The 27574-nt window shown below is 41.3% G+C and overlaps 1 protein-coding gene across 2 annotated transcripts in view; it reads left to right on the top strand.

The window, feature by feature from the left end:
* The first annotated feature begins 2489 nt into the window (after window positions 1–2489).
* The window catches only part of styx (serine/threonine/tyrosine interacting protein), a 48903-nt gene continuing 23818 nt past the window's right edge, over window positions 2490–27574 (top strand). For both annotated transcript variants that reach the window (XR_011887279.1, XM_072268843.1), the window contains exons 1-5: window positions 2490–2669; window positions 5945–5977; window positions 7063–7116; window positions 12534–12631; window positions 13316–13376. Coding sequence is in view for 1 of the 2 variants with exons in the window: in XM_072268843.1 (XP_072124944.1) it covers window positions 2613–2669; window positions 5945–5977; window positions 7063–7116; window positions 12534–12631; window positions 13316–13376 (303 nt within the window). In the remaining variant the exon portion in view is untranslated. The remainder of the gene's footprint in view (window positions 2670–5944; window positions 5978–7062; window positions 7117–12533; window positions 12632–13315; window positions 13377–27574) is intronic.

The raw sequence follows: 27574 nt of genomic DNA, 5'->3' as shown, positions 1-27574 counted from the left end.
GGGATGAGGTTGGGTTTCTGACTGGGACAGTGGGGATGGGGATGAGGTTGGGTTTCTGACTGGACAATGGTGATGGGGATGAGGTTGGGTTTCTGACTGGGATGGTGGGGATGAGGTTGGTTTCTGACTGGACAATGGGTATGGGGATGAGTTTGGGTTTCTGACTGGGACAATGGGGATGGGGATGAGGTTGGGTTTCTGACTGGGATGGTGGGGATGAGGTTGGTTTCTGACTGGACAGTGGGGATGGGGATGAGGTTGGGTTTCTGACTGGGGCAGTGGGGATGAGGTTGGGTTTCTGACTGGGACGGCGGGGATGAGGTTGGGTTTCTGACTGGGGCGGTGGGGATGAGGATGAGGTTGGGTTTCTGACTGGACAATGGGGATAGGGATGGGGATGAGGTTGGGTTTCTGACTGGGATGGCGGGGATGAGGTTGGGTTTCTGACTGGGGCGGTGGGGATGAGGATGAGGTTGGGTTTCTGACTGGACAATGGGGATGGGGATGAGGTTGGGTTTCTGACTGGGACGGCGGGGATGAGGTTGGGTTTCTGACTGGGGCGGTGGGGATGAGGATGAGGTTGGGTTTCTGACTGGGACGGCGGGGATGAGGTTGGGTTTCTGACTGGGGCGGTGGGGATGAGGATGAGGTTGGGTTTCTGACTGGACAATGGGGATGGGGATGAGGTTGGGTTTCTGACTGTACAATGGGGATAGGGATGGGGATGAGGTTGGGTTTCTGACTGGGACAGTGGGGATGAGGTTGGGTTTCCGACTGGGACAGTGGGGATGGGGATGAGGTTGGGTTTCTGACTGGGACAATGGTGATAGGGATGGGGTTGAGGTTGGGATTCTGACTGGGACAATGGGGATAGGGATGGGGATGAGGTTGGGTTTCTGACTGGACAGTGGGGATGGGGATGAGGTTGGGTTTCTGACTGGGACAATGGGGATGGGGATGAGGTTGGGTTTCTGACTGGACAATGGGGATGGGGATGAGGTTGGGTTTCTGATTGGGACAATGGAGATGGGGATGAGGTTGGGTTTCTGACTGGACAATGGGGATGGGGATGAGGTTGGGTTTCTGACTGGACAATGGGGATAGGGATGGGGTTGGGTTTCTGACTGGACAATGGGGATAGGGATGGGGTTGGGTTTCTGACTGGGACAATGGGGATAAGGATGAGGTTGGGTTTCTGACTGGGACAATGGGGATAGGGATGGGGTTGGGTTTCTGACTGGACAATGCGGATAGGGATGGGGTTGGGTTTCTGACTGGACAATGGGGATAGGGATGGGGATGAGGTTGGGTTTCTGACTGGACAATGGGGATAGGGATGGGCTTGGGTTTCTGACTGGGACAATGGGGATAAGGATGAGGTTGGGTTTCTGACTGGACAATGGGGATAGGGATGGGGTTGGGTTTCTGACTGGACAATGGGGATAGGGATGGGGATGAGGTTGGGTTTCTGACTGGACAATGGGGATAGGGATGGGGTTGGGTTTCTGACTGGACAATGGGGATAGGGATGGGGATGAGGTTGGGTTTCTGCCTGGACAATGGGGATAGGGATGGGGTTGGGTTTCTGACTGGACAATGGGGATAAGGATGGGGTTGAGTTTCTGACTGGACAGTGGGGATGGGGATGAGGTTGGGTTTCTGACTGGACAATAGGGATGGGGATGAGGTTGGGTTTCTGACTGGGGCAATGGGGATAGGGATGGGGTTGGGTTTCTGACTGGACAGTGGGGATGGGGATGAGGTTGGGTTTCTGATTGGGACAATGGAGATGGGGATGAGGTTGGGTTTCTGACTGGACAATGGGGATGGGGATGAGGTTGGGTTTCTGACTGGACAATGGGGATAGGGATGGGGTTGGGTTTCTGACTGGACAATGGGGATAGGGATGGGGTTGGGTTTCTGACTGGGACAATGGGGATAAGGATGAGGTTGGGTTTCTGACTGGGACAATGGGGATAGGGATGGGGTTGGGTTTCTGACTGGACAATGCGGATAGGGATGGGGTTGGGTTTCTGACTGGACAATGGGGATAGGGATGGGGATGAGGTTGGGTTTCTGACTGGACAATGGGGATAGGGATGGGCTTGGGTTTCTGACTGGGACAATGGGGATAAGGATGAGGTTGGGTTTCTGACTGGACAATGGGGATAGGGATGGGGTTGGGTTTCTGACTGGACAATGGGGATAGGGATGGGGATGAGGTTGGGTTTCTGACTGGACAATGGGGATAGGGATGGGGTTGGGTTTCTGACTGGACAATGGGGATAGGGATGGGGATGAGGTTGGGTTTCTGACTGGACAATGGGGATAGGGATGGGGTTGGGTTTCTGACTGGACAATGGGGATAAGGATGGGGTTGAGTTTCTGACTGGGGCGGCGGTAACGCTGCGCTGGGTGAGGTGTCCAGGTCTCTCGCTGGAGTTTCGGGCAACGCGCGACGTTGCGTTTGTGCAACGTGATGACGTACTGTTGATGTTGCTCCCCAGCAGCATGGCGGTTTGTGTGGTTCACTACACGTAACAGAACCGCGAATAATCTTGATAATCTTGAAGAGGGATAAGAAACGTTTACTGTCCCGGGCAGGCCGTGAGATGGATGGGGTACACCTGGAGTTCCCGGCCTTGCCCTCTTCCAGGGAGGATGCAGGGGTAAGTAACCGAACCGGCGGCGAGTTCGGCCTCAAGTTGTGAACAAAGCCGGCTCGCGGGTTCAGGGAGTAGTTGCGGGCCGAGTCGGCAGAGGCCCCTCGTCGCCGAGCCACAGCAGCTCCACACCGGTGCAGACTGGTGACTGCTCGACCTGTTGTCACTGTCACTGGCCGGGCTTCACTGAATTTCTGCATGCCGTCTGCTGCTTGGTGGTCGTACTGACGGCTGCGCCTCAGGGAAACGGTTGAACTTTGCTGCACCAAGGAAACTATTTGGGGAATGTGGTTGGGTGCCTGTCAGTTCGTGGCGCCTTTTTCTTCAGTTGCCCCGTTTTGCTCCACTGCTAATTGGCAAATCACAACACCTAAGACCTAGGTCCAAAATAAAATCAAAAATAGTATATTTAATCGAAATTCAAAATTCCGTTTCTAATTCAGGCAGATCAGGAGAACCTTGGGAATTATTAAAAAGGCTGTAATAATTAATATATTTGATAGTTGCATTCTTTTTAAAGTGCCAGACAGCTGAATTGACCACTTGTGAAAAGAGAAGTTTGGTATTTATCGAACTTATGATCTGTTTCTTCTTCGTTAAAGCCATGGCAGTTGGGTTGTCGAGAGAGCCAGATATATATTTAAAGTATTTTAAAAATCCTTTATTCATGTATTTTGTTCTTGAAGGTGTTATCTGTCCGATTATACAGGAATTGTTTGCTATGCACATGCTGTAGTGATCATTTGATCATGAACTAGAGGACGCTGAATTAAAGTGCTGTTACAAGTATCAAAAATACAGTGAATGCTTAGAGTCCAGTTGTACTGCCAGAGATATCTAGTGGAGGTAGATTCAATGCTAGAATTCATATGGGAACTGGATAAATATTTAAATGAAAATAACTTAATGACTGGGATGGGGCCATGTGGAGAGGATGGAGGAATGGAACTGGCTTCCTGTTCTGTCATCATTCTCTGAATGCTAGTGCTGATGTAACAGCTCTTAACCTTTTAACTTATTTCCTGTAAGGAAACCTGATTGTGAGCAAGATCCTCATTATTCATAGTTGTGGAAGTAGAAAACATCAAACTTTTTTTTATTTGAATATCAAAAAATGTAAAGCCTGGAAGTATCAGCAAGTAGTGGATGGCATATTGTGCAATATGATACTGTAATGTATATCTGGGTATAGTGTTTGTGGTTTTGTTTATTTTGAGGGGATATAGTTGAGAAATGTACAGGGCTGAGTACTAAGGTGTCAAATAATGTACCCTTTCTGTAACTGTTGTGCTGTTTATTGTAGAAGCATATATATTTTTTCACAGTTATTACTGTTAATTCCTTTAACAGATTTTATAAGTTCAATAACACTTGGGTATTTTAAATTGTTTTATAAAGGTTTGTATTGATAGTGTAAAAGAGGGTAACAGAATATCTAGATCTAAAAAAGTTTTAAGTAATCTTGATTCTGAAGTTTAGACACAATTACTTAATTAGCATATAAAGGATAAGGTTAAAGGTAAATTGGGCCCAGAGAGAGCATGTTATTTATAACTGATGCTGCATATTGTTTTACAAAATATTTATGATGATATGACCATAAACAAAGCTTCCAAATTACAGTTGGGTAGCAAACTTGAGAAATACTTGAGATACTTGAGAAATGGCTGGCAGTATCTTAACTGGAGAGCGCTTTTTTCCTGCTGCTGTATTACTCTACTTTTTGGATTCATTGCATTCTTTTCATGAAAATAACATTTATTCCTGTTTTTATTGCTGTTGGTATTTTTACTTGCATAGTGTGTGACCCATTGCACATAAGTAAAACAGGTGTGTGTGTATATGTGTAATAATATATGTGTATATGTGAGTAAGTGCGTGTATACACACACACACACAAACCCCCACCCACCAACCACATTTCGGATTGAACTTAAGGTTTTTAAAAACATTAAATAAAAATGGCTGAAAACTGTCCCCAAAATTAGTATTGCATTGATTATTGGATTATTAAGCAGTTAAAGGTAAAATGGATCCAATAAGAGCATAGATTTGTCAAATTGTACATTTTAGAACTGATGTGAAAGAATTTCATTCAAATATCTAAGGGAATATCAGTCACATGTTGCTGTTGACCTGTATCAAAAGAGGCCTATATTGGTTTCAGGTTTGAGTGGTTAAGTAGTCTGCTTATGTACTTTTAACTTCCTGCACTATGTAATTTTCCAAAAGTTTGAATCCAGTGTGGTGCTTCAGTGCCATGATTTTTGATTCATGATTTGCTGTTACCAGTTGATTGCAAAAATATTAAAATTTATACTTTGAAGAATTGAGCGAGGTAAACAATTTATTAAAGTTTACTGGTTATAGTTTTTTAAAATTACTATTAAAGTTAGAATTTTTGTAAAAGTTAACATATTTCATATATGTAATATTGGCATTTTAATATTTCATTATGACAGCAAGAAAGGTCTTGATCGTTTTTAAGGTATTCGATTTCTATTAGCCATAAAGTATGGAGAGGTGACTGTAACATTTCATGAATGTAATGCATTTCATGAATGCAGTTAAGATTTTTATCCTGTAATTATTTTTTAAAGATCTTCTGCAGGTGTCTGCTTTTTATCCTCGAAGTAACCAGAAATAGCAATTTCCTCATTACGCAGATTATTATCAAGCTAGTTAACAACTTGCTATCATCTTTCTTCCTTTCTGTTTTATCTCTTTTCTATATTGTTCTTTGTCTTTGAATTTTCATTACCTGTTTAGATGTACCTGCCATTTTCCCAAGTGTCAGACACGAACATTAGTAGTAGTAAAATGGCAGTATGAAAGAGAGTAACTTAGCAGATGTTTTCTCTTATTCCTTGACTAGAATCTTACATAGAATCTTCATTATTCTGATTTACTTTAAATGATGAAGTCATCATCTGCCATCTTCAAAATTCATCCTGTTTACAAATAGTTCAGTAACACTTTTTAAGGAGAACAAATTGAATAATAATAAAGTCGGATTTTTTTTGGAGCTTGTTTATGCAAAATTATTTCATAAGGAATTCAGACTAGTTAAGTATGGTTTAAATATTCTTCTACAAATGACCCACAAGCCTTTCCCTGGATACTTGATGAAATTCACAATCTGAAATGAGGTTTGTGGAATTTGAAAGGACGATAAAGCAATTGGATCTTCATGATTTCAAGTCAGAGAGAGGAAACGAATGCTCATTTATCAGCAAAACTTCACAGCTGTATTATCTTACAACTGTTCTTTACTATTTTAGGATTGGATGTATCCAATGAGACGAGCAATGCAGGTATTCTTAAACATTTTGTATTTGCAAGAGGAGATGAATTAATGTTGATGAAATGAATGTTGTTTATAATCTGTAAGGTAAAAGTATAGTCTGAGTGATTTTTTTTAAGTTGTACATTTTTATAAATGAAATATTTTATAGATGAATTATGTGTGTATTATGGATCTAGTTAAAAGTGCATTGTACTTGCTAGAATAGGGATAACTAGAAGTAACCAGAATAACTGCGTGTCCCTATTTGCTGTCCTGACAAGAATGTCAGTCTGGCTATTCTCTCAGCTCCTTTGGCAAAATAATTTCAAGTAGAAGATTATTAATTTGTCATTGAATGACTGACTTTACATTAACATACAATGTTTTTATGACCCCTCTTCATTTATTTTTATTCTCTACAATTCCACCCCCCCCCCGCCCCCACTCTGCCACTCCTTCCAATTAATGCATGGTTAAGAGTCAATGATGGAAGATGAGATTTGGCAGGCCTACCCAACAACAGTGCCATTACATTAAAATGTGAAGTGACCAGGATAATCTGTTATGATGCTTGAATGTCCTTCCATGGTATAAATTCAGTAGTTTTGTTTTGGGTTGCTCCTGGGTATAATAATACCTTCTGCCAGGATTGGAATAGAAATAAGCAGACAGATTTCTGTTTAAAATTGATGGGAAGCTGATGAGAGAAGAATATTGTGAGAACAAGAATTGTTATACACCATGTGGGAAGACTTATTGTGGCTATTATTTGTCAGCAGTTTTCTTGTTTGGGTGTTGTTGAACAGAATATGTGGATTTTTTTTTGCATTATGACTGAGTAGAGTTTTGTGCTGTGAATTAAGGCGCAAAATACAGAAAATACAGGAATTCAATCCTTCCATAAAGAATACATAGCATTATTGCATTTGGTGATAATAGAAAGGAGAAACTTTAATCATAGAAACATTTTAAATGAATGTTGGGTTTTACTAAATCATTTAAAACTTGATATTTTCAGTCAAATAGCTCTTATCATTCCACTTGCCAATAAGAATCCACTGTGTGTGTTATTTAGTTTTTATCTATTGTGCCATTCTTAACTTTCTTTCACAGGAGATACTACCTGGCTTGTACTTGGGCCCATATTCTGCCGCTATGAAAAGTAAGGTATGAACTTTAATAAATAAAAGAAAAAGCACTGAACACATTGAAAGTTGCCAAGAGCAACTATGTCATTTTATAATTATAGGATTATACAAAATAGCATTCATTGTCTGTTGAAACCTAAACAAAATTGAATATTCTGACTTTTTATTCAGAATCAATCAATCAGTAAAAATCAATCAGTAATTGATTTTTAAAATCAGAATCAGGTTTATTATCACCTGCATGTAACATGAAAATTGTTAACTTAGTAGCAGCAGTTCAATGTAATACATAATATAGAAGAGAAAAACAAATAAATGAACAAGTAAATCAATTACAGTACACGTATATTAGTAGATTTTTTAAAAAATGTGCAAAAAACAGAAATACTGCACTTAAAAAAGTGAGGTAGTGTCCAAGGATTCAGTGTCCATTTATGAATCAGATGGCAGAGGGGAAGAAGCTGTTCCTGAATCACTGTGTGTGTGCCTTCAGGCTTCTGTACCTCCTACCTGATGGTAACAGTGAGAAAAGGGTATGCCCTGGGTGCTGGAGGTCCTTGGGGATCATGGATGCTGCCTTTGTGAGAAATCGCTCCCTGAAGATGTCCTGGGTACTTTGTAGGCTAGTTCCCAAGATGGAGCTGAATTGAGTAAAAGAGTGAGCTTAAAGATATACAATTCATTTGTAAAAATTTTTCATATGCCTGGAGTAAGAAAGCAAGGTAGTCTTGTTACTTATGTTGGGTTAAAATGTGGTGTTTAAACTGCAGCTCTGGGAATTGAAAGGAGATGAAGTTCTTTAACAGTGACCTAAACACTAGTTGCATATTTATACCCTGATAAATTAAATCTCTATTCCTCTTGTAGCATCAACAAACATGGAGCTCTTGGCTGCTGAGCCTTTTTATCTTTAAATAAACATGATGCTGCACCCATAGTGTGAGTTTGCGAAGTGTCGATACCCCACTATGCTGGAAGGGAAAACATCACCTGCAGAAAGCAGTGGTTGTTAAAGACTATTTGAGTCTACTAGTACTTTTATCTCTTTCAGTAAATAGTAGAACCACCCTTCAACTTCAAAATGACTCCAAAGCATTGATTTCTGAAATGAATGTAGTAGCCATTATCTGTAAGCTTAGTCCTAGTCTGTTACTTCACAGACAAAATATAAATACTATTTCAGTACTAGTAGAATGCACATTCAAAAGAACTCCATAGTAGGACTATGGTGAAATCTTGATCTTTTCATGTGTCACATGCAACACAAGCATTAGGGTTATTACCATATTGACGTTTTGAAACAGCTGGTGTATAGCTATGCCCTAGTTTGCACTGTTTTGAGTGTCAACATGTACCTGTCGACTTACATTGATTCCTTGTCTAGCAATAACTTGATTTCAAAATTAAAGTCAATTTTTGTTTTGAAATGGCCACTGTGTTCACCTTTCCTACCTCTAAAGCTTTACTAGCTCTAGAATTTGTGATTTCCCAATTTAATTGCAGTATCATTGTGCCATCACCTTTGTAAAGTCTGACACTGAAATTCTTTCCTGAACCTTTCCATTAGTCTTATCTCTTTAAGATTCTACTTGAAACTTATCTCTTTGATCAAGCTGTTGTTTACCTGTCCAAATATTTTGTTCAATAATTACTCCAGGGCAGTTTTGTGGCATTACATCTACACTATAAATGCAAATTTGAGTGACTGCTTAGACAATGTAATGCCTAAGTAATGTTGCAGAATTGTCAGTTTTGAGAAGAATCTAACCAATTGATGCTAGTCATGTCACATCAGATAAATCAGACAGGACTGATTTGGCTGAATGCCTGTTTGTGCTCTCAATCTTTATGCTGAAATTGTTTATTATCATATTCACAAGCATATGAATGCACAATGGCAATGAAAAACCTCCATAGTATCATACAAGCAGCATTTCTCAAGAAAAACATAAATATAAATGTACACAATTTTTTACAGGAAGGCAATTGGAATTTTTTAAAAAAAGTTCATTTTAGTGCAAACTGATCATAGTGCAAAATCCGAATCACAGTTTGATAATACTAACAGTTTAGCAATACTATGTTAATACTGTCTTAACCATACAGTTTAAGACTGTATAGTTAACTTGCAGATTCAGTCAGTGGTAAGGAAGGCAAATGCAAATATTAGCATTCAGAGAAAGTTCACAAGAATGATTCTGGAAATGAATGGGTTAACATATGGAGAACATTTGATAGCTCTGGGCCTGTTCTCGATGTAGTTTAGAAGAATGGAGGGGATTTTCATTGAAACCTGTCAAATATTGAAAGACCTATATATAGTGGATGTGAAGAAAATATTTTCTATAGTGGAGGAGTCTAGGCCAAAGGGCACAGCCTCAGAGTAGAAGGATGTCCCTCTAAAACAGATGAGGAGAAATTTCTTTAGCCACAGAGTGGTGATTCTGTGGAATTCATTGCCTTGGATGGCAGTGGAGACCAAGTGTATTTAAAGCAGAGGTTGATATGTTCTTGATTAGTGAGGTTGTTAAAGATTATGGGGAGAAGGCAGGAGAATGCGGTTGTGAAGGATAATAAATCAGCCATGATGGAATAGCGAAGCAGACTCAATGAGCCAAATGGTTTGATTCTGCTCTTGTGTCTTACAGTCTTAAGGAAGTAACTGTTCTTGAACCTGATGGTATTGGACTTCAGATTTCTGTACCTTTTGCCTGTTGTTAGCTCTAAAAAGATATCATAGCCCAAATGGTGAGGATCTTTGATAGGTGCTGCCGCCCTGAGGCACTGCCACGTGTAGACACTACCAATGGTGGCAAGGGATATATCTGTGATGTATTGGACATAGTTCACTACTCTCTGCAGCTTCTTCCATTCCTGCGCATTCAGATTGCTGTACCAGACCATGAAGCCAACAGTTAGGATACTTTCAAAAATATATCTGTAGAAGTTTTTGGTGACAAGCTGAACCTCGTTAATATCCTAATATTGTCAGAGTTGAATGTATTGTCATATACACAAGTACATATATGCACAGGTGCAATGAAAAACATGCAGCAGCAGTACAGGCAGATAGCATCATGTAGGCAGCATTCACAAGGAAAATTCTAATTTTACATAAATTATATGCAATTTTTATAAGAAACCATAATTAGAATAAAAAATTTCATAGTTCCAAGTTAATTTATTACCAAAGTACATGTATGTCACCATATACAACCCTGAGGTTCATTTCCTTGTGGCATACTCAATAAATCAAAGAAACATTATAGAATCATTGAAAGACCGCACCAACAGGGTAGACAAACAACCAATCTGCAAAAGACAATGAACTGCAAATACAAAAGAAAAATAATTAAACAATAAGTATCGAGAACATGAGATAAAGAATCCTTGAAAGTAAGTCCATTGATTGTAGGAACAGTTCAGTGATAGGACAAGTGAAACTATGTCAAGGTATCCCCACTGGTTCAAGAGCCTGCTGGTTGTGGGGTAATAACTGTTCCTGAACCTGGTAGTGTGAGTCCTGAGGCTTCTGCACCACCTTTCTGGTGGCATCAGCAAGAAGAGAGCATGGCTTGAGTGGTGGGGAGGGCTTTATCTGTGATGGACTGGGCTAATCCACTACTGTTCAAGGGCATTGGTGTTTCCACACCAGGCTATGATACAACCAGTAAATGTACTCTCCACTATGGAAGCTTGTCAAAGTTTTAGATGTCAAGCTGAATCTTTGCAAACTGATAAGGAAGTAGAGGCATTGCTGTGCTTTCTTCATAATTACACATATGCTGAGTGCAGGACAGATCCTCTGAAATGATAACACAGAGGATCCTCTCCACCTTTCATCCCCTGATAAAGACTGGCTCATGGATTTCCAGTTTCCTTCTCATGAAACAATGATCAGCTCCTTGGTCTTGCTGACACTGAGTGAGAGGTGGTTGTTGTGACACCACTCAGCCATATTTTCAATCCCACTCCTATATGCTGATTAATCATCACCTTTGATTTGGCTATCTACAGTGGTGTCATCAGAAAACTTTCTTTTTTCTTTTTCAATCTTTTTATTAGTTTCAACATCATACACATTAAAAAAATAAGTACAGAGCGACTGGGATTGTATTAATAATAATTATTTTATACAAGTATACAGTCAAGTAACACATAGTTAGTAAACCTCCCAAAATCTCACAAATTAGCAATAGAATATATAAAAAGTATACATAAAAATACAAAAATATCATAAAAAAAGCAGAAAAAGAAAAAAATATATATATCCCATTAGAAATAAAAAACTAATCTACCCAAACTAAAAGAGAGCTAAGGAAAAGAAAGAGAAAGGGCTATTATGATACCTCAGATAAAACCAATAGTGTCGCCACTTCTGCTCCTCTCCCCATATATTGAAATCACAAAATAGATTTGGAAAGGGTCAAATTACATCATGTGGAAATATTGAATAAATGGTCTCCAAGTCTCATCAAATTTAATAGATGGGTCATAAATGACACTTCTAATTTTTTCTAGATTTAAACAAGACATAGTTTGAGAAAACCAATGAAATTTAGTAGGAAGAAAACTTAAATATGGCATTAGCCTCACAGTCATAAGTATAAAGTGAGTAGAGCAGGGGACTAAGCCCACAGCCTTGTGGTCATAGTGGAATGTAGTCACATTAAATGTAGTGATTAGGGTTTAGCTGGTTACTTCAAGGACTGAATAGTTGAAAGGAAGTGTTAAGTGAAGTAGCTGAACATGAACCTGTTAGTCTTCAGGCTTCTGTACTTCTTGTCCAATGGTAGATGCTGGCATGCTTTCCTTCTGATTGCATCTGTGTGCTGGGCCCAGGACCGGTTATCCGATTTGTTAATGCCTAGGAATTTAAAGCTGCTGCACCACCAAATTTTACCCAGTGTAAACTGGCATTTGTCAGTTTATTTTGGGGGAATTAATGATGGAGATGGTCCTTCTGTTTATTATTATTTTCTTTTTCTTTTGTATTTGCACAATTTGTTGTCTTTTGCACATTGCTTGTTTGATTGTCTTTGTTAATTTTTCATTGATTATACTGTGTTTCTCTGTGTTTACTGTGAACACCCACAAGAAAATGATTCTCGGTAGTATATGGTGACATACGTGTAATTTGATAATAAATTTACTTTGAACTTTGAGTGTTGCTTGTCGTCCTTCCCCTTTCTGAAGTCAACAATGAGCTATCTTGTTTTGCTAATGCTGAGCAAGAGGTTTTTGTCACAGCACCACTCAACCAGGTGTCCCATCTCACTCTGGTAAGCTCACCCATCACCACCTATGATTCGTTTAACAACAGGAGTGTTGTTGGCAAATGTGAAGATGGCTTGAACTTGGGCTTTTTGCTGTTTGAAAATCATTCCATTTGTCTTTGTAGATGAAAGGTCTAAAATAAAACTTTTTGTTTGGTAGCTTCCCATTCTTGAAGAAAATGGAATAACTCACATTATATGTGTACGGCAAGATATTGAAGCAAACTTCATCAAGGCAAATTTCCAAGAGAAATTTAGGTAACTTTTATTTTAAATTTTTATGTTCACTTTTTGTTGCTGATTATTAAATAGTTGCAATTGAAATGTTTGTTTCGGTTCTTCGTGGAGTGATGTGTTTCTGCAGTGGCTTTTATAGAATTACTGAACCAAATATTATTTGCAGAAATATTTTAACAGATTTGAATTGTTTTTATTTCATGGTTTAAGTTTTAGCTGGTACTTAGCTAAATTTAACTACTTACCTGTCTCTTTTTAACTGCAAATCAAGTCATTTTTTTCACTTGTGAGAATCAATAGCATTGCAACAGAAGTAATGACTTTCCTTACTATTTTATTGTTATTACTATTCAATTATTTCTTCTAGTGCTCCTTGGGGGTACATCTGTTTAATATTTTAACAGGCGAGGCAGTGAGGCAGAAGCAGATATGCATACCAAGTGTTGCCCTCTATTCTAGTTTTAACAAACATACCTTCCCGTCAGGCAACTTTTTCTTAATCTTAGTGGAGCCAACTGAGGAAGTGCCAGAAAGATGAGCAGGTCACCTTAACAAAATTGGTGTTCTTGTCAGTCAAACTTTTTTAAAACAGCTTGTCAAACTTGTCCTATACTTCCATTTGAAAGCACTCTGAATTTTGGAGATTGTGTGGTGAAAAGGTAACACATGTCTTGAGTTTGAAATATTCTCTGTTTTGTCTTGTAGGTATTTAATTTTGGATATTGCTGATAATCCAGTGGAAAATATAATACGATATTTCCCTGTGGTAGGTAATTTTTCACAAATAAATAAGCTCTGCACAATTTCTCTTGAAATGGTATTTTGGCAGGAAAACATATCAGCAGAGTTATCCTAGAATGATCAGCAATCCAAGAGTTCTAGTTTTAAAGTACCTTTTAGTCATATTTGATGATTTTGTGACTATACAGGTTTGCCCCACCATCCGGAGGTAGAGCGTTCCTATGAAACAGTTCGTAAGCCAGAGTGTGGTAAAGCAAAGAAGCAATTACCATTTATTTATATGGAAAAAATTTGTGAGTGTTCACAGACCCAAAAAATAACCTATCCAATCATGCCAAATAACACATAAAACCTAAAATAACAGTAACATAGAGTAAAAGCAGGAATGATATGATAAATACACAGCCTATATAAAGTAGAAATACTTTTCTACAATCTTTCTTTCTTGTTCAATCTTTTTATTGGTTTCATAATAATAAACATAGCATGGTAATGATACAAAGTTATTGGGAATACATTGTTGTAATTGACATAGTTAAATATAAGCCCAGTTGACACTTAAATGTTAAAACTCCCAATCATACAGGATACAGATGAACAATATAAAACAAAGAAAAAATCTAAAAAAACATGAAAAAGGAAAAACAAATCTAAAAATGTAACCCCCCAAAAGTCCTAACCTAAACAGTGTTAATCAACTAAACTAAAAAAAGACATGGGCTGTTATGTAACATCATAAAAAAAAAGGAACCATTAATGTCAACGATTCCGTTCCTCTCAACAAATATTACAAAGAAATAGAATAAGTTTGGAAAAGGTCAAATTACATCATATGAAAATGTTGAATAAATGGCCTCCAAGTCTTTTCAAATTTAATAGAGGAATCTTAAACAACACTTCTAATTTTTTCCAAATTTAAACACAGCATAGTTTTAGAGAACCAATGAAATATGGTAGGAGGATTAATCTCTTTCCATTTCAGCAAAATGGATCTTCTAGCCATTAATGTAAGAAATGCAATCATCAGACGAGCTGAAGAAGTTAAATGACTTGATTCTATCATTGGTAACCCCAAAATGGCAGTAATTGGGTGAGGTTGTAAATCAATATTCAGAACAGTTGAGATAGTATCAAAAATATCTTTCCAATATTTTTTCAACAAAGGACATGACCAAAACATATGAGTTAAAGAAGCTATCTCGGAGTGAGATCTATCACATATAGAATTTGTATAAGAATAATAACGAGATAATTTATCTTTAGGCATATGAGCCCTATGCACGACTTTAAACTGTATCAACGTATGTTTAGCACATATAGAGGATGAATTAACTAATTGAAGAATTTTCTCCAGTAACCTTTAAGCTATGAAGCTGCCAAATCTACCAAATAATGCATAAAAATACACAGCCTATATTCAGTAGAAATAATGTATGTACAGCGTAGTATCACTTACCGGAATTGGGAAGACAGCACGGAGCACATCGATGATGGTGTGTTAGGCTGAATCGTCAGAGGTTGGGGTAGTGCAGTGGTCCCCAACCTCCAGGCCACTGACCAATACCGATCCGCAGAACATACAGGGGTACAGCTGGATCAAGTTTTTGGATCATTGGGACCTCTTTTGACGCAGGTATGACCTGTTCAAAAAGGACGGGTTACACTTGAATCCGAGGGGGACCAATATCCTGGCGGGGAGATTTGCGAGGGCTACTGAGGTGACTTTAAACTAGAATGGTTGGGGGGTGGGAATCAAATTAAAGAGACTGGGGAGAGAGGAGGCTAGTTAACAACAGGGGGATGGGAACAAGTGCAGAGAGACAGAGGGATGTAAAATGAGGGCAGATAAGTAGTAAGGTGAAAAGTAAAAGTGGCAGACCGGCAAATGCAGGGCAAAAATCAAAAAGGGCCACTTTTCAACATAATTGTATAAGGGCTAAGAGTGTTGTAAAAACGAGCCTGAAGGCTTTGTGTGTCAATGCAAGGAGCATTCGTAACAAGGTGGATGAATTAAAAGTGCAGATTGTTATTAATGAATATGATATAGTTGGGATCACAGAGACATGGCTGCAGGGTGACCAGGGATGGGAGCTCAACATTCAGGGGTGTTCAATATTCAGGAGGGATAGACATGAAAGAAAAGGAGGTGGGGTAGCATTGCTGGTTAGAGAGGAGATTAACGCAATAGAAAGGAAGGACATTAGCCAGGACGATGTGGAATCGATATGGGTAGAGCTGCATAACACTAAGGGGCAGAAAACACTGATGGGAGTTGTGTACCGGCCACCTAACAGTAGTAGTGAGGTTGGGGATGGTATTAAACAGGAAATTAGAAATGTGTGCAATAAAGGTACGGCAGTTATAATGGGTGACTTCACTCTACATATAGATTGGGTGAACCGAATTGGTAAGGGTGCTGAGGAAGAGGATCTCTTGGAATGTATGCGGGATGGTTTTTTGAACCAACATGTCAAGGAACCAACTAGAGAGCAGGCTATTCTAGACTGGGTATTGAGCAATGAGGAAGGGTTAATTAGCAATCTTGTCGTGAGAGGCCCCTTGGGTAAGAGTGACCATAATGTGATGGAATTCTTTATTAAGATGGAGAGTAACATAGTTAATTCAGAAACAAAGGTTCTGAACTTAAAGAAGGGTAACTTTGAAGGTATGAGACGTGAATTAGCTAAGATAGACTGGCAAATGACACTTAAAGGGTTGATGGTGGATATGCAATGGCAAGCATTTATAGATCGCATGGATGAACTACAACAGTTGTTCATCCCAGTTTGGCAAAAGAATAAATCAGGGAAGGTAGTGCACCCATGGCTGACAAGGGAAATTAGGGATAGTATCAATTCCAAAGAAGAAACGTACAAATTAGCCAGAAAAAGTGGCTTACCTGAGGACTGGGAGAAATTCAGAGTCCAGCAGAGGAGGACAAAGGGTTCAATTAGGAAGGGGAAAAAAGATTATGAGAGAAAACTGGCAGGGAACATAAAAACTGAATGTAAAAGCTTTTATAGATATGTGAAAAGAAAAAGATTGGTTAAGACAAATGTAGGTCCCCTACAGACAGAAACAGGTGAATTGATTATGGGGAGCAAGGACATGGCAGACCAATTGAATAACTACTTTTGTTCTGTCTTCACTAAGGAGGACAGAAATAATCTTCCGGAAATAGTAGGGGACAGAGGGTCCAGTGAGATGGAGGAACTGAAGGAAATACATGTTAGTAGGGAAGTGGTGTTAGGTAAATTGAAGGGATTAAAGGCAGATAAATCCCCAGGGCCAGATGGTCTGCATCCCAGAGTGCTTAAGGAAGTAGCCCAAGAAATAGTGGATGCATTAGTGATAATTTTTCAAAACACTTTAGATTCTGGACTAGTTCCTGAGGATTGGAGGATGGCTAATGTAACCCCACTTTTTAAAAATGGAGGGAGAGGGAAACCGGGGAATTATAGACCGGTTAGCCTGACATCGGTGGTGGGGAAACTGCTAGAGTCAGTTATCAAAGATGTGATAACAGCACATTTGGAAAGCGGTGAAATCATCGGACAAATCATGGATATGTGAAAGGAAAATCATGTCTGACGGATCTCATAGAATTTTTTGAGCATGTAACTAGTAGAGTGGATAGGGGAGAACCAGTGGATGTGGTATATTTGGATTTTCAAAAGGCTTTTGACAAGGTCCCACACAGGAGATTAGTGTGCAAACTTAAAGCACATGGTATTGGGGGTAAGGTATTGATGTGGATAGAGAATTGTTGGCAGACAGGAAGCAAAGAGTGGGAATAAACGGGACCTTTTCAGAATGGCAGGCAGTGACTAGTGGGGTACCGCAAGGCTCGGTGCTGGGACCCCAGTTGTTTACAATATAAATTAATGACTTAGATGAGGGAATTAAATGCAGCATCTCCAAGTTTGCGGATGACACGAAGCTGGGCGGCAGTGTTAGCTGTGAGGAGGATGCTAAGAGGATGCAGGGTGACTTGGATAGGTTAGGTGAGTGGGCAAATTCATGGCAGATGCAATTTAATGTGGATAAATGTGAGGTTATCCACTTTGGTAGCAAGAACAGGAAAACAGATTATTATCTGAATGGTGGCCGATTAGGAAAAGTGGAGGTGCAACGAGACCTGGGTGTCATTATACACCAGTCATTGAAAGTGGGCATGCAGGTACAGCAGGCGGTGAAAAAGGCAAATGGCATGCTGGCATTCATAGCAAGAGGATTCGAATACAGGAGCAGGGAGGTACTACTGCAGTTGTACAAGGCCTTGGTGAGACCACGCCTGGAGTATTGTGTGCAGTTTTGGTTCCCTAATCTGAGGAAAGACATCCTCGCCATAGAGGGAGTACAAAGAAGGTTCACCAGATTGATTCCTGAGATGGCAGGACTTCCATATGATGAAAGACTGGATCAACTAGGCTTATACTCACTGGAATTTAGAAGATTGAGGGGGGATCTTATTGAAACATATAAAATCCTAAAGGGATTGGACAGGCTAGATGCAGGAAGATTGTTCCCGATGTCGGGGAAGTCCAGAATGAGGGGAGAACAGTTTGAGGATAAAGGGGAAGCCTTTTAGGACCAGGATGAGGAAAAACTTCTTCACATGAGAGTGGTGAATCTGTGGAATTCTCTGCCACAGGAAACAGTTGAGGCCAGTTCATTGGCTATATTTAAGAGGGAGTTAGATATGGCCCTTGCGGCTAAAGGGATCAGGGGGTATGGGAGGATGGCCGGGTGGCACCTAATTAATTAGCTTGTTTATTTCGGCTTTTTTAATTAAAGATGTGTTGGGTGCGTCCTGGCTACCGCTGCATTCTCCATGGCAACGTATCGGTCCGTGGCCTGGGGGTTGGGGTGGTGGGACACTGGGGTGTCATCTCATCGTCGTCTGTTTCCATCAGGGCAGGCAGGTCATCTTCTTCTATGTCTACCTGCCTCGATGTCGAAGGTCGAGGTTCGTCGTCTGCTGTGGCTGATATGGAAGGCTTGATGAACGACAGTATGCTTGACTGCTTAGCCTTGCGCATTTTTCTATCATACGTTTCTTTGTAAGCACTTAAACCATCCTGCAAGTATGCCCTAAACTGACGTACCCTTTCAAAATTAAAGTTGTACTTTTCTGCAATCATTGCAGCGAAAATCTCACTCAGTTGTTTCACGTTCAGTTCCTGGACGACTTCACTTTTGGTCCGTTCGCTACTGCATTTGGTTTTGATTGTTATCCTTTCCTCCTCCAATTGCGTCAGCTGTTCATTTATCAGTTCTTGGTCATGGGATGCCAAAACCTCTTCAACATCATCTTCGTCAACTTCCATAAGCCAAACTCACTTTGTCCTTACTTCGTTCACCACGATCAAAACACTTAATTGTGTCTAGTTTTATGCTCAGTGTAACACCCTTACGAGCTCTTTTAGGCTTTTCCGATACCTTAGAACTCATCTTGCTAATAGCTGCTCACAGGCACGTGTTTAAGCAATGCCAGCTAGAATACAGTTCCGGGGGAGGAGCTTGGCTGCCTTTTATCGAGCGCTGCCTTTTTTCATAACAGTGAAAACACCTGTTAGCGAAAACAGGTAACTAATGTAAGTCTTTCGTAACAGCGAGGTTTCATAATGCGAACGTTCAAAAAGCGGGGGACACCTGTATATTGTTTTCTTATTTGGTTCACTTAGCTTTCCAAAAGTTTAGTTAACCTTTAAGCTAACAATAATCAAGTGTTTAACTTAATTACTGAATGTGCTTTGTGTATAGAGCGGTAGAGTTGAGATGCCATATGTCTTGTATGGCAGTTTTAAAAATACCGCCCAGAATTGATGGCATCTGTCTGTCTCGAAGGACAATGGAGTGTACACTATGGTTCAGTCTTTTTTGTAGAGTCGCAGCACCTGCTATTGCTGCACAGTCCAATTTTGGAGCGGCAGGTTTTGCTGTAGTTTCCACAAGTTAATGTTGTGCCAGGCTGTGGAGGTGATGCAAAAATTCCTCTTACCGTCAAAGACAGCCTGCAGCGCCTGTTACCTAAGCCAGTCGGTGAGGGCTTATCACTCGTAACTACTGCCTCTCGTGTTGGTCCTGTTGCTGCAAACAGCATCACTGGAATAACCTCTCCAGGGCACAAGCCTGGGCAGATGGTATGGAGATTCCGGGGTGCTCAGTTGTCAAGATCCCCCTCTCGGCCTCACTGGTGTAGTCCAAAGGAAAGCAAAGCAGTACATTTGGCACAAGAAGCTACTGGAAGGACGTTCAGTGATATCCAGCTGCCTTAGGGGCTCATCTCTGGATTTTCTTTCTGGGTTTACACCTGTAGCCTTCATCTCTCCTGAGGCTGCCCACAAGCAGTGGGGCTATTTACCCATAGCTAGAGATCTGGTACACAAGCTATTTGAGATGCATGTCATTGGAGCATTTAAAAGGTAGTGGGGACTTATCCCTACTCCCAGCTATGACAACCTTAAGGAACCAGAGTTAAGAAACTGCAAAGGTTTTTTAAAAAACCCAGATGGGAGTTATATGGAAGCCTCTGAACAGTAGCCTGTTGTGGGATACAAATTACAAGGGAGATAGAAGAAACATGTAAAAAGGGCAATGTTGCAATAGTCATGGGCGATTTCAACATGCAGGTAGATTGGAAAAATGGTTGGCATTGGATCCCAAGAGAGAGAATTTGTAGAAGACCTACAAGATGGCTTTTTAGGGCAACTTGTTGAGCCCACTAGGGGAAAGGCAATTCTGGATTGGGTGTTATGTAATGACCCAGATTTGATGAGGGAGCTTAAGATAAAGGAACCTTTAGGAGAGAGTGAACATAATATGATAGAATTCATCCTGCAGTTTGAGAGGGAGAAGCTAAAGTCAGATGTATCAGTATTATAGTGGAGTAAAGAGAAGTACAGAAGTATGACCAGGAGGTGGCCAGAGCTGATTGGAAATGGAGACCAGCAGGGATGATGGCAGAACAGTAAAGGCTGGTATTTGTAGGAGCTGTTCGGATGGCGCAGGATAGTTACATCCCAAAGATAGAGTAGTATTATTAAGGGAGAATGAAGCAGTGTGGCTGACAAGGGAAGTCAAAGAAAGCTCAAAAAGAAAAGAGAGGGCATATAATAGCAAAAATTGGTGGAAAGTTAAAGGATTGAGAAGCTTTTCAAGACCAACCGAAGGCAACTAAAATAAGCCATAAGGAAAGAAAAAATGAAATATGAAGGTAAGTTAGCCAGTAATATAAGAGAGGATACAAAAAGTTGTTTCAAATATATTAAAGAGCAGAAGATTTGGAAAGTGAATATTGGACCACTGGAAATGATGCTGGAGCGGTAGTAAAGGAGAGCAAAGAAATGGTAGGTGAACTTGATAAGTATTTGTGTCAGTCTTCACTGTGGAATACACTAGTAGTATGCCAGAAATTCAAGAATTTTAGGGCAGAAGTGACTGTTATTGCTGTAATCACTAGATTCCCATATGGTTTCAGAGGACTGGAAAATTACAAATGTCACTCCACTCTTTTGAAGGGAGGGAAGCAGAAGAAAGGAAATTATAGGCCAGTTAGCCTGACTTCAGTGGTTGGGAAGATGTTGGAGTCCATTATTAAGGATGAGCTTTTGGGATATATGGAGGCACATGATAAAACAGGCCAAAGTCAGCATGGTTTCCTTAAGGAGAAATCTTGTCTGACAATTCTGTTGGAATTCTTTGAGGAATTAACAGGCATGTTAGACAAAGGAGAGTTAATGGATGTTGTTTACTTGGATTTTCAGAAGGCCTTTGACAAGGTGCCCCACATGAGGCTGCATAACAAGATAAGAGCCCATGGAATTACAGGAAAGATACTAGCATAGAAAGATGATTGGCTGACTGGTGGGAGGCAGTGAGGGAATAAAGGGGGCCTTTTCTGGTTGGCTGCTGGTGACTCGTGGTGTTCTACAGGGGTCAGTGTTGGGACTGCTTTTTTTCACAGTATATGTCAGTGATTTGGATGATGAAATTGATGGCTTTGTGGCCAAGTTTGCGACAATACGAAAATAAGTGGAGGGGCAGGTAGTGTGATGGAAGCAGGGAGTTTGCAGAAGGACTTTGATAGTTTGGGAGAATGGACAAAAAAGTAGCAGATGGAATGAAGAGTAGAGCAGTGTATGGCCATGGACTTTGGTTGAAAAAATAAAGGCATAGACCATTTTCTAAATCGGGACCATTTTCTAATCAGAGTTGCAAAGGGACTCGGGAGTCCTCATGCAGGATTCCCTAAAGTTTAACTTGCAGGTTGAGTCGGTGGTAAAGAAGGCAAATGCAATATTGGCATTCATTTCTAGAGGACTAGAATATAAAAGCAGAAATGTAATGTTGAGGCTTAATAAGGCATTGGTCAGACCACTCTGGATATTGTGTGCAGTTTTGGGCCCCTTGTATATGAAAAGATTTGCTGGCATTGGAGAAGGTCCATAAGACCATAAGATGTTGGAACAGAATTAGGCCTTTCAGCCTGTTGAGTCTGCTCCACAATTCCATCATGGCTGATCCCAGATCCCACTCAACTCCATACATTTGTCTTTTCTCCATATCCTTTGATGCACTGACCGATCAGGAAATGATCAACTTCTGCTTTAAGTATACCCACGGACTTGACCTCCACTGTAGTCTGTGGCAGAACATTCCACAGATTCAGCATTCTCTGGCTAAAAAAATTCCTCCTTACCTCTATTCTAAAAGGGTGCACCTCAGTTTTGAGGTTGAGCCCTCTAATTCTGGATACCCCCACCATAGGAAACATCTTATCTAGACCTTTCAACATTTGGTAGGTTTCATTGAGATCCCCACACATTTTTCTAAATTCCAGTCAGTACAGGCCCAAAGCTTTCAAACGCTCCTCATATATTAACCTCTTCATTCCCGCAATCAACCTCGTGAACCTCCCCTGGACTCTCTGCAATGACAACACATCGTTTCTGAGATAAGGGGCCCAAAACTGTTGACAATACTACAAGTGCATTCTGACTAGTGTCTTATAAAGGCTCAGCATTATCTCCTTGCCAGAGGAGGTTCACAAGATTGATTCCGAGAATGAAAGGATTAATGTATGAGAGCGTTTGATAGCTCTGGGCCTATACTCACTGGAGGTTAGAAGAAAGAGAGGAGCTCTCATTGAAACCTATCGAATATTGAAAGGCCTAGACAGAGTGGATGTGAAGAAGATGTTTCCTATAGTAGCAGATGGACCTCTACCTCACTGAGGCCAAACAGCAGTTCTCTGACACCTCCTCTTACTTACCTCTGGAACAGGATCCCACCAAAAAACATCAAACCATTGTCTCCCATACCATCACCGCCCTTATCAACTCCGGAGACCTTCCATCCTCAGCTACAAAACTCATAATTCCCACACCCCGTACTGCTCTGTTTTACCTCCTCCCCAAGATCCACAAGCCTGACTGTCCCGGTAGACCCATAGTTTCTGCCTGCTCCTGCCCCACCAAACTTGTATCTGCCTATCTGGACTCCATTTTGTCACTCATAGTTCAGTCCCTCCCCACCTACATCCAGGATACATCCCATGCCCTCCACCTCTTCAATAACTTCCAGTTCCCCGGTCCCGATCGCTTCATTTTCACTATGGATGTCCAATCCTTATACACCTCCATTCCCCATCAAGAAGACAGCAAAGCCCTCTGCTACTTTCTGGACAATAGACCTCACCAGTTCCCCACCACCACTACCCTCCTCCGGTTGGCAGAACTGGTACTCACACTTAATAACTTCTCTTTTGGCTCTTCCCACTTTCTTCAGACCAAGGGTGTAGCTATAGGCACTCGCATGGGCCCCAGCTATGCCTGCCTATTCGTTGGTTATGTGGAACAGTCTATGCGCCAAACCTATACTGGTACTGCTCCCCAACTTTTCCTTCACTGCATTGATGACTACATTGGTGCTACTTCCTGCACCCATGCTGAGCTCGTCAATTTCATCGACTTTACTTCAAACTTCCACCCAGCCCTCAAATTCACTTGGTCTATCTCGGACACTTCTCTCCCCTTTCTCGATCTCTCGGTCTTCATCTCTGGAGACAGACTGTCCACTGACATATTCTATAAGCCCACTGACTCTCATAACTACCTCGACTATACCTCTTCCCACCCTGCCACATGCAAAATTGCCATTCCCTATTCCCAGTTCCTCTGCTCCATCTGCTCCCAGGATGAGGCTTTCCATTCCAGGACATCTCAAATGTCCTCTTTCTTTAAGGATTGTGGTTTCCCTTCTACGGTGATCAATGATGCCCTCACTCGCATCTCCTCCATTTCCCGCACTTTGGCCCTCACCCCATCCTCCGGCCACCACAACAGGGGCAGAGTTCCTCTTGTCCTCACCTACCACCCCACCAGCCTCCGGATCCAGCACATTATCCTCTGCAACTTCCGCCACCTTCAACAGGACCCCACCACTAAGCCCATCTTTCCCTCTCCACCCCTCTCTGCTTTCTGCAGGGATCGTTCCCTCCGCGACTCCTTGGTCCGCACGTCCCTCCCCAGGGATCTCCCACCTGGTACTTATCCCTGTAAGCGTAAGTGCTACACCTGTCCCTACACCTCCTCTCTTGCCACCATTCAGGGCCCCAAACAGTCCTTCCAGGTGAGGCAACACTTCACTTGTGAGTCTGTTGGGGTCATCTATTGCATCCGGTGCTCACGGTGCAGCCTCCTCTACATTGGTGAAATCTGATGCAGGTTGGGGGGGTCACTTCATCGAGCACCTCCGCTCCGTCCGCCACAACAGACAGGATCTCCCAGTAGCCACCCACTTCAACTCTGCTTCCCACTCCCATTCAGCTGTGACCATACATGGCCTCCTCTACTGCCGTGATGAGGCTAAACTCAGGTTGGAGGAGCAACACCTCATATACCGTCTAGGTAGTCTCCAACTTCCGGTAATTCCCTCCCCCTCCCTTCCCCTATTGCAGTTTCACTCTGCCCCCTCCCCCAGCTGCCTACCACCTCCCTTATGGTTCTGCTTCCTTCTACTACCCATTGTGCTTTCCCCTGTTCCTTCTTCACCTTTCCTGCCTATCCCCCCACTGCTTCCCCTCCCCCACCCCTTTATCTTTCCCCTTACTGGTTTTTCACCTGGAACCTACCAGCCTTCTCCTTACCACCCTCCCCCCATCTTATTATAGGGCCTCTGTTCCTTCCCTCTTCAGTCCTGACGAAGGGTTCTGGCCCAAAACGTTGACTGATCGTTTCCATAGATGCTGCCCGACCTACTGAGTTCCTCCAGCTTGTTGTGAGTGTTGTTTCCTATAGTGGATGTCTAGGATTACAGGGCACGTCCTCAGAATAGGAGGGTGTCCATTTAGAACAGAGATGAGGAGAAATTTCTTTAGCCAGAGGGTGGTGAATCTGTGGAGTTCATTGCCACAGATGGTTGTGGAGACCAAATCAATGAGTATATATAAAGTGGAGGTTGATAGGTTCTTGATTAGGCAGGGCATCAAAGATTACGGGGAGAGGGCAGGAGAATAGGGTTCAGAGGGTAATTAATCAGCCATGATAGAATGGCGCAGCAGACTTGATGGGCCAAGTGGCCTAATTCTACCCCTCTGTCTTATGGTCTTGTATGAAATGAACTGCTAGAGGAAGTGGTTGAGACGGTACGTTTACAACATTTAAAATGTATCTGGATTGGTACTTGGATAGGAAAGGTTATGGGCTGGACTTAGACATATGGGACTAGTTTAGATGGGAATCTTGGATGGTATCAACCAGTTGGGCTGAAGTTGCTGTTTCTGTACTGTATGACTTTATGTGGTTGTGCTCCGATTTGAAAGTTGTGTGTCCTTAGTCTGCATGTTCAGACTGATGGAAATCTCAGTAAATACTACCTTTTTATATGTACTGCAGAATACAAAACTGGCTTACAAAATCTTTCCTAACTGTCAGGAACCCTAATAATATTCTGGGAATATGTATACTGTCCTTCAAATGACATTGCAATTTTTCCCAAGCTACACCAGTTGAATTGTACACTGGATACCATCTATCCAGGGCTTTTTATTACTGTGGCAGTCCTATATATGTGAGCCCTTTTGTTATAAAGGCTGACTATCCATTAGATTTTATTTTCCTTTACTAAAATCTATCTGTCAAATGTAGTCTGTACATGGACCTTTGCTATTCCAGTTCCCATCATTTAAAATTGCTTGATTCATACTATTTACTGTAAAACAAAACATGCTTAGATAAAAACAGGTCACTTTTTTTCTATCACTTTATTAATGCTCTAAATTTATAATCTTGTATATACTTCTAATGCCACAATTATTTATCTAATTGGTACACTAGATAATACAATTCTCTGGTAAAATAAATCAAACACTGTACTAGAAATAGGAAATAAAATAAAATGCTGAAGAGACTGGGCAGATCAGGCAGCATCTGTGGAAAGAGAAACAGAATTCACATTTCAGGTTGAAGAACCATTGTCTGACTGGTTAATAGCAAGTAGGGAAAGTGGGATGGATAAGGCAATACCAGGGTATCCTGCAATAGAGGGAATTTATTTGATAGGTTAATAGAGGCAAATGGATAGAACCTGAACAAGAGAACTCGGAGAGCAGCTACTGTGTGAGAATGCAAAAGAATGTAAGTTGTAAAATGCAGAATGTTGGACATGTAGAGTAGGTCTGACTGTGCTAATGGGGAAAGAGAAACCAAGTTAATTTTACGGATGATTTGGCCAGTTTGTTACAGGTAAAAGAAAGTGAGTTTCCTGATGATACAGTATTTGAATCTGGAGAGTTGCTATATGTCCAGGTAGAGGTTCTTCAAGCTGATGCTGAGCCACATTATAACAGAGCAGGAGGTCACAGACACACCAAATTGGAAAAAAATCTGGGATATAGAATTAAAGTGGTGAGTAATAATTAGCTCAAGGACTGAATGTGGTGACCCAATTTGTATTTTGCTTTCCTTCATGTAAAGGGGACTGCGTTGTAAACATTGAATGTAGCTCACAAATTAATTCCTGCTTTACCTGAAAGAGTAGTTTGCGTGTCTGGGAGGAACGAGGTAAAAGAACAAGTGTTATGTCTCTTGTTGCTGCATGGCAAAATATTTGTAAGAAGTAGAGTGGGCCAGGAATTTAAGATATGAATTGCCCCTTCAGATTGTTAAAGTGGGAGAGATGAGGAAAGTGGCACTTGTGGTGGAAATTGCGTGGTCCAACATAAGGAACTGTACTTGAACCTATTGGAGCCTTCCAGACCTGATATAGAATTCTACAGTTTTAGTTAAGTCAGAACTGACCAGTCCATGCTTTTTTAGTATTTCTGCTTCCATTAGCGCTGCTGGGCATGTCCTGTTGCTCTGCATATCGCAACTTCTTTGTTTCTTTGTGTTCACACACTCTGTGCTCATTTCATAGAAACATAGAAAACCTACAGCACAATACAGGCCCTTTGGCCCACAAAGCTGTGCTGAACATGTCCTTACCTTAGAACTACCTAGGCTTACCCATAGCCCTCTATTTTTCTAAGCTCCATGTACCTATCCAGGAGCCACTTAAAAGATCCTATCGTTTCCACCTCCACCACTGCCGCCGGCAGCCCATTCCACGCACTCACCACTCTCTGCATAAAAAAAACTTTTACGCAGACATCTGACGTCTCCTCTGTACCTATTTCCAAGCACCTTAAAAATATGCCCTCTCGTGCTAGCCATTTCAGCCTTGGGATGAAGCCTCTGACTATCTACACAATCAATGCCTCTCATTATCTTGTACACCTTTATCAAGTCACCTCTCATCCCCCATCGCTCCAAGGAGAAAAGGCCGGGTTCACTCAACCTACTCTCATAAGGCATGCTCCTAATCCAGGCAACATCCTTGTAAATCTCCTCTGCAACCTTTCTATGGTTTCCACGTCTTTCCTGTAGTGAGGCGACCAGAATTGGGCACAGTACTCCAAGTGGGGTCTGACCAGGGTCCAATATAGCTGCAACATTACCTCTCAGCTCTTAAACTCAATCCCACAATTGATGAAGGCCAATGCACTGTATGCCTTTTTAACCACAGAGTCAACTTGCATAACAGCTTTGAATGTCCCATGAACTCGGTCCCCAAGATCCCTCTGATCCTCCACACTGCCAAGAGTCTTACCATTAATGCTAAATTCTGCCATCATATTTGACCTACCAAAATGAACCACCTCACACTTATCTGGGTTGA

The sequence above is a fragment of the Mobula birostris genome, chromosome 1, assembly GCF_030028105.1.
Source record: "Mobula birostris isolate sMobBir1 chromosome 1, sMobBir1.hap1, whole genome shotgun sequence".
NCBI lineage: Eukaryota > Metazoa > Chordata > Chondrichthyes > Myliobatiformes > Myliobatidae > Mobula > Mobula birostris.
Note: the sequence above shows the minus strand (reverse complement) of the source record. Positions and strands in the feature narration are given on the sequence as shown.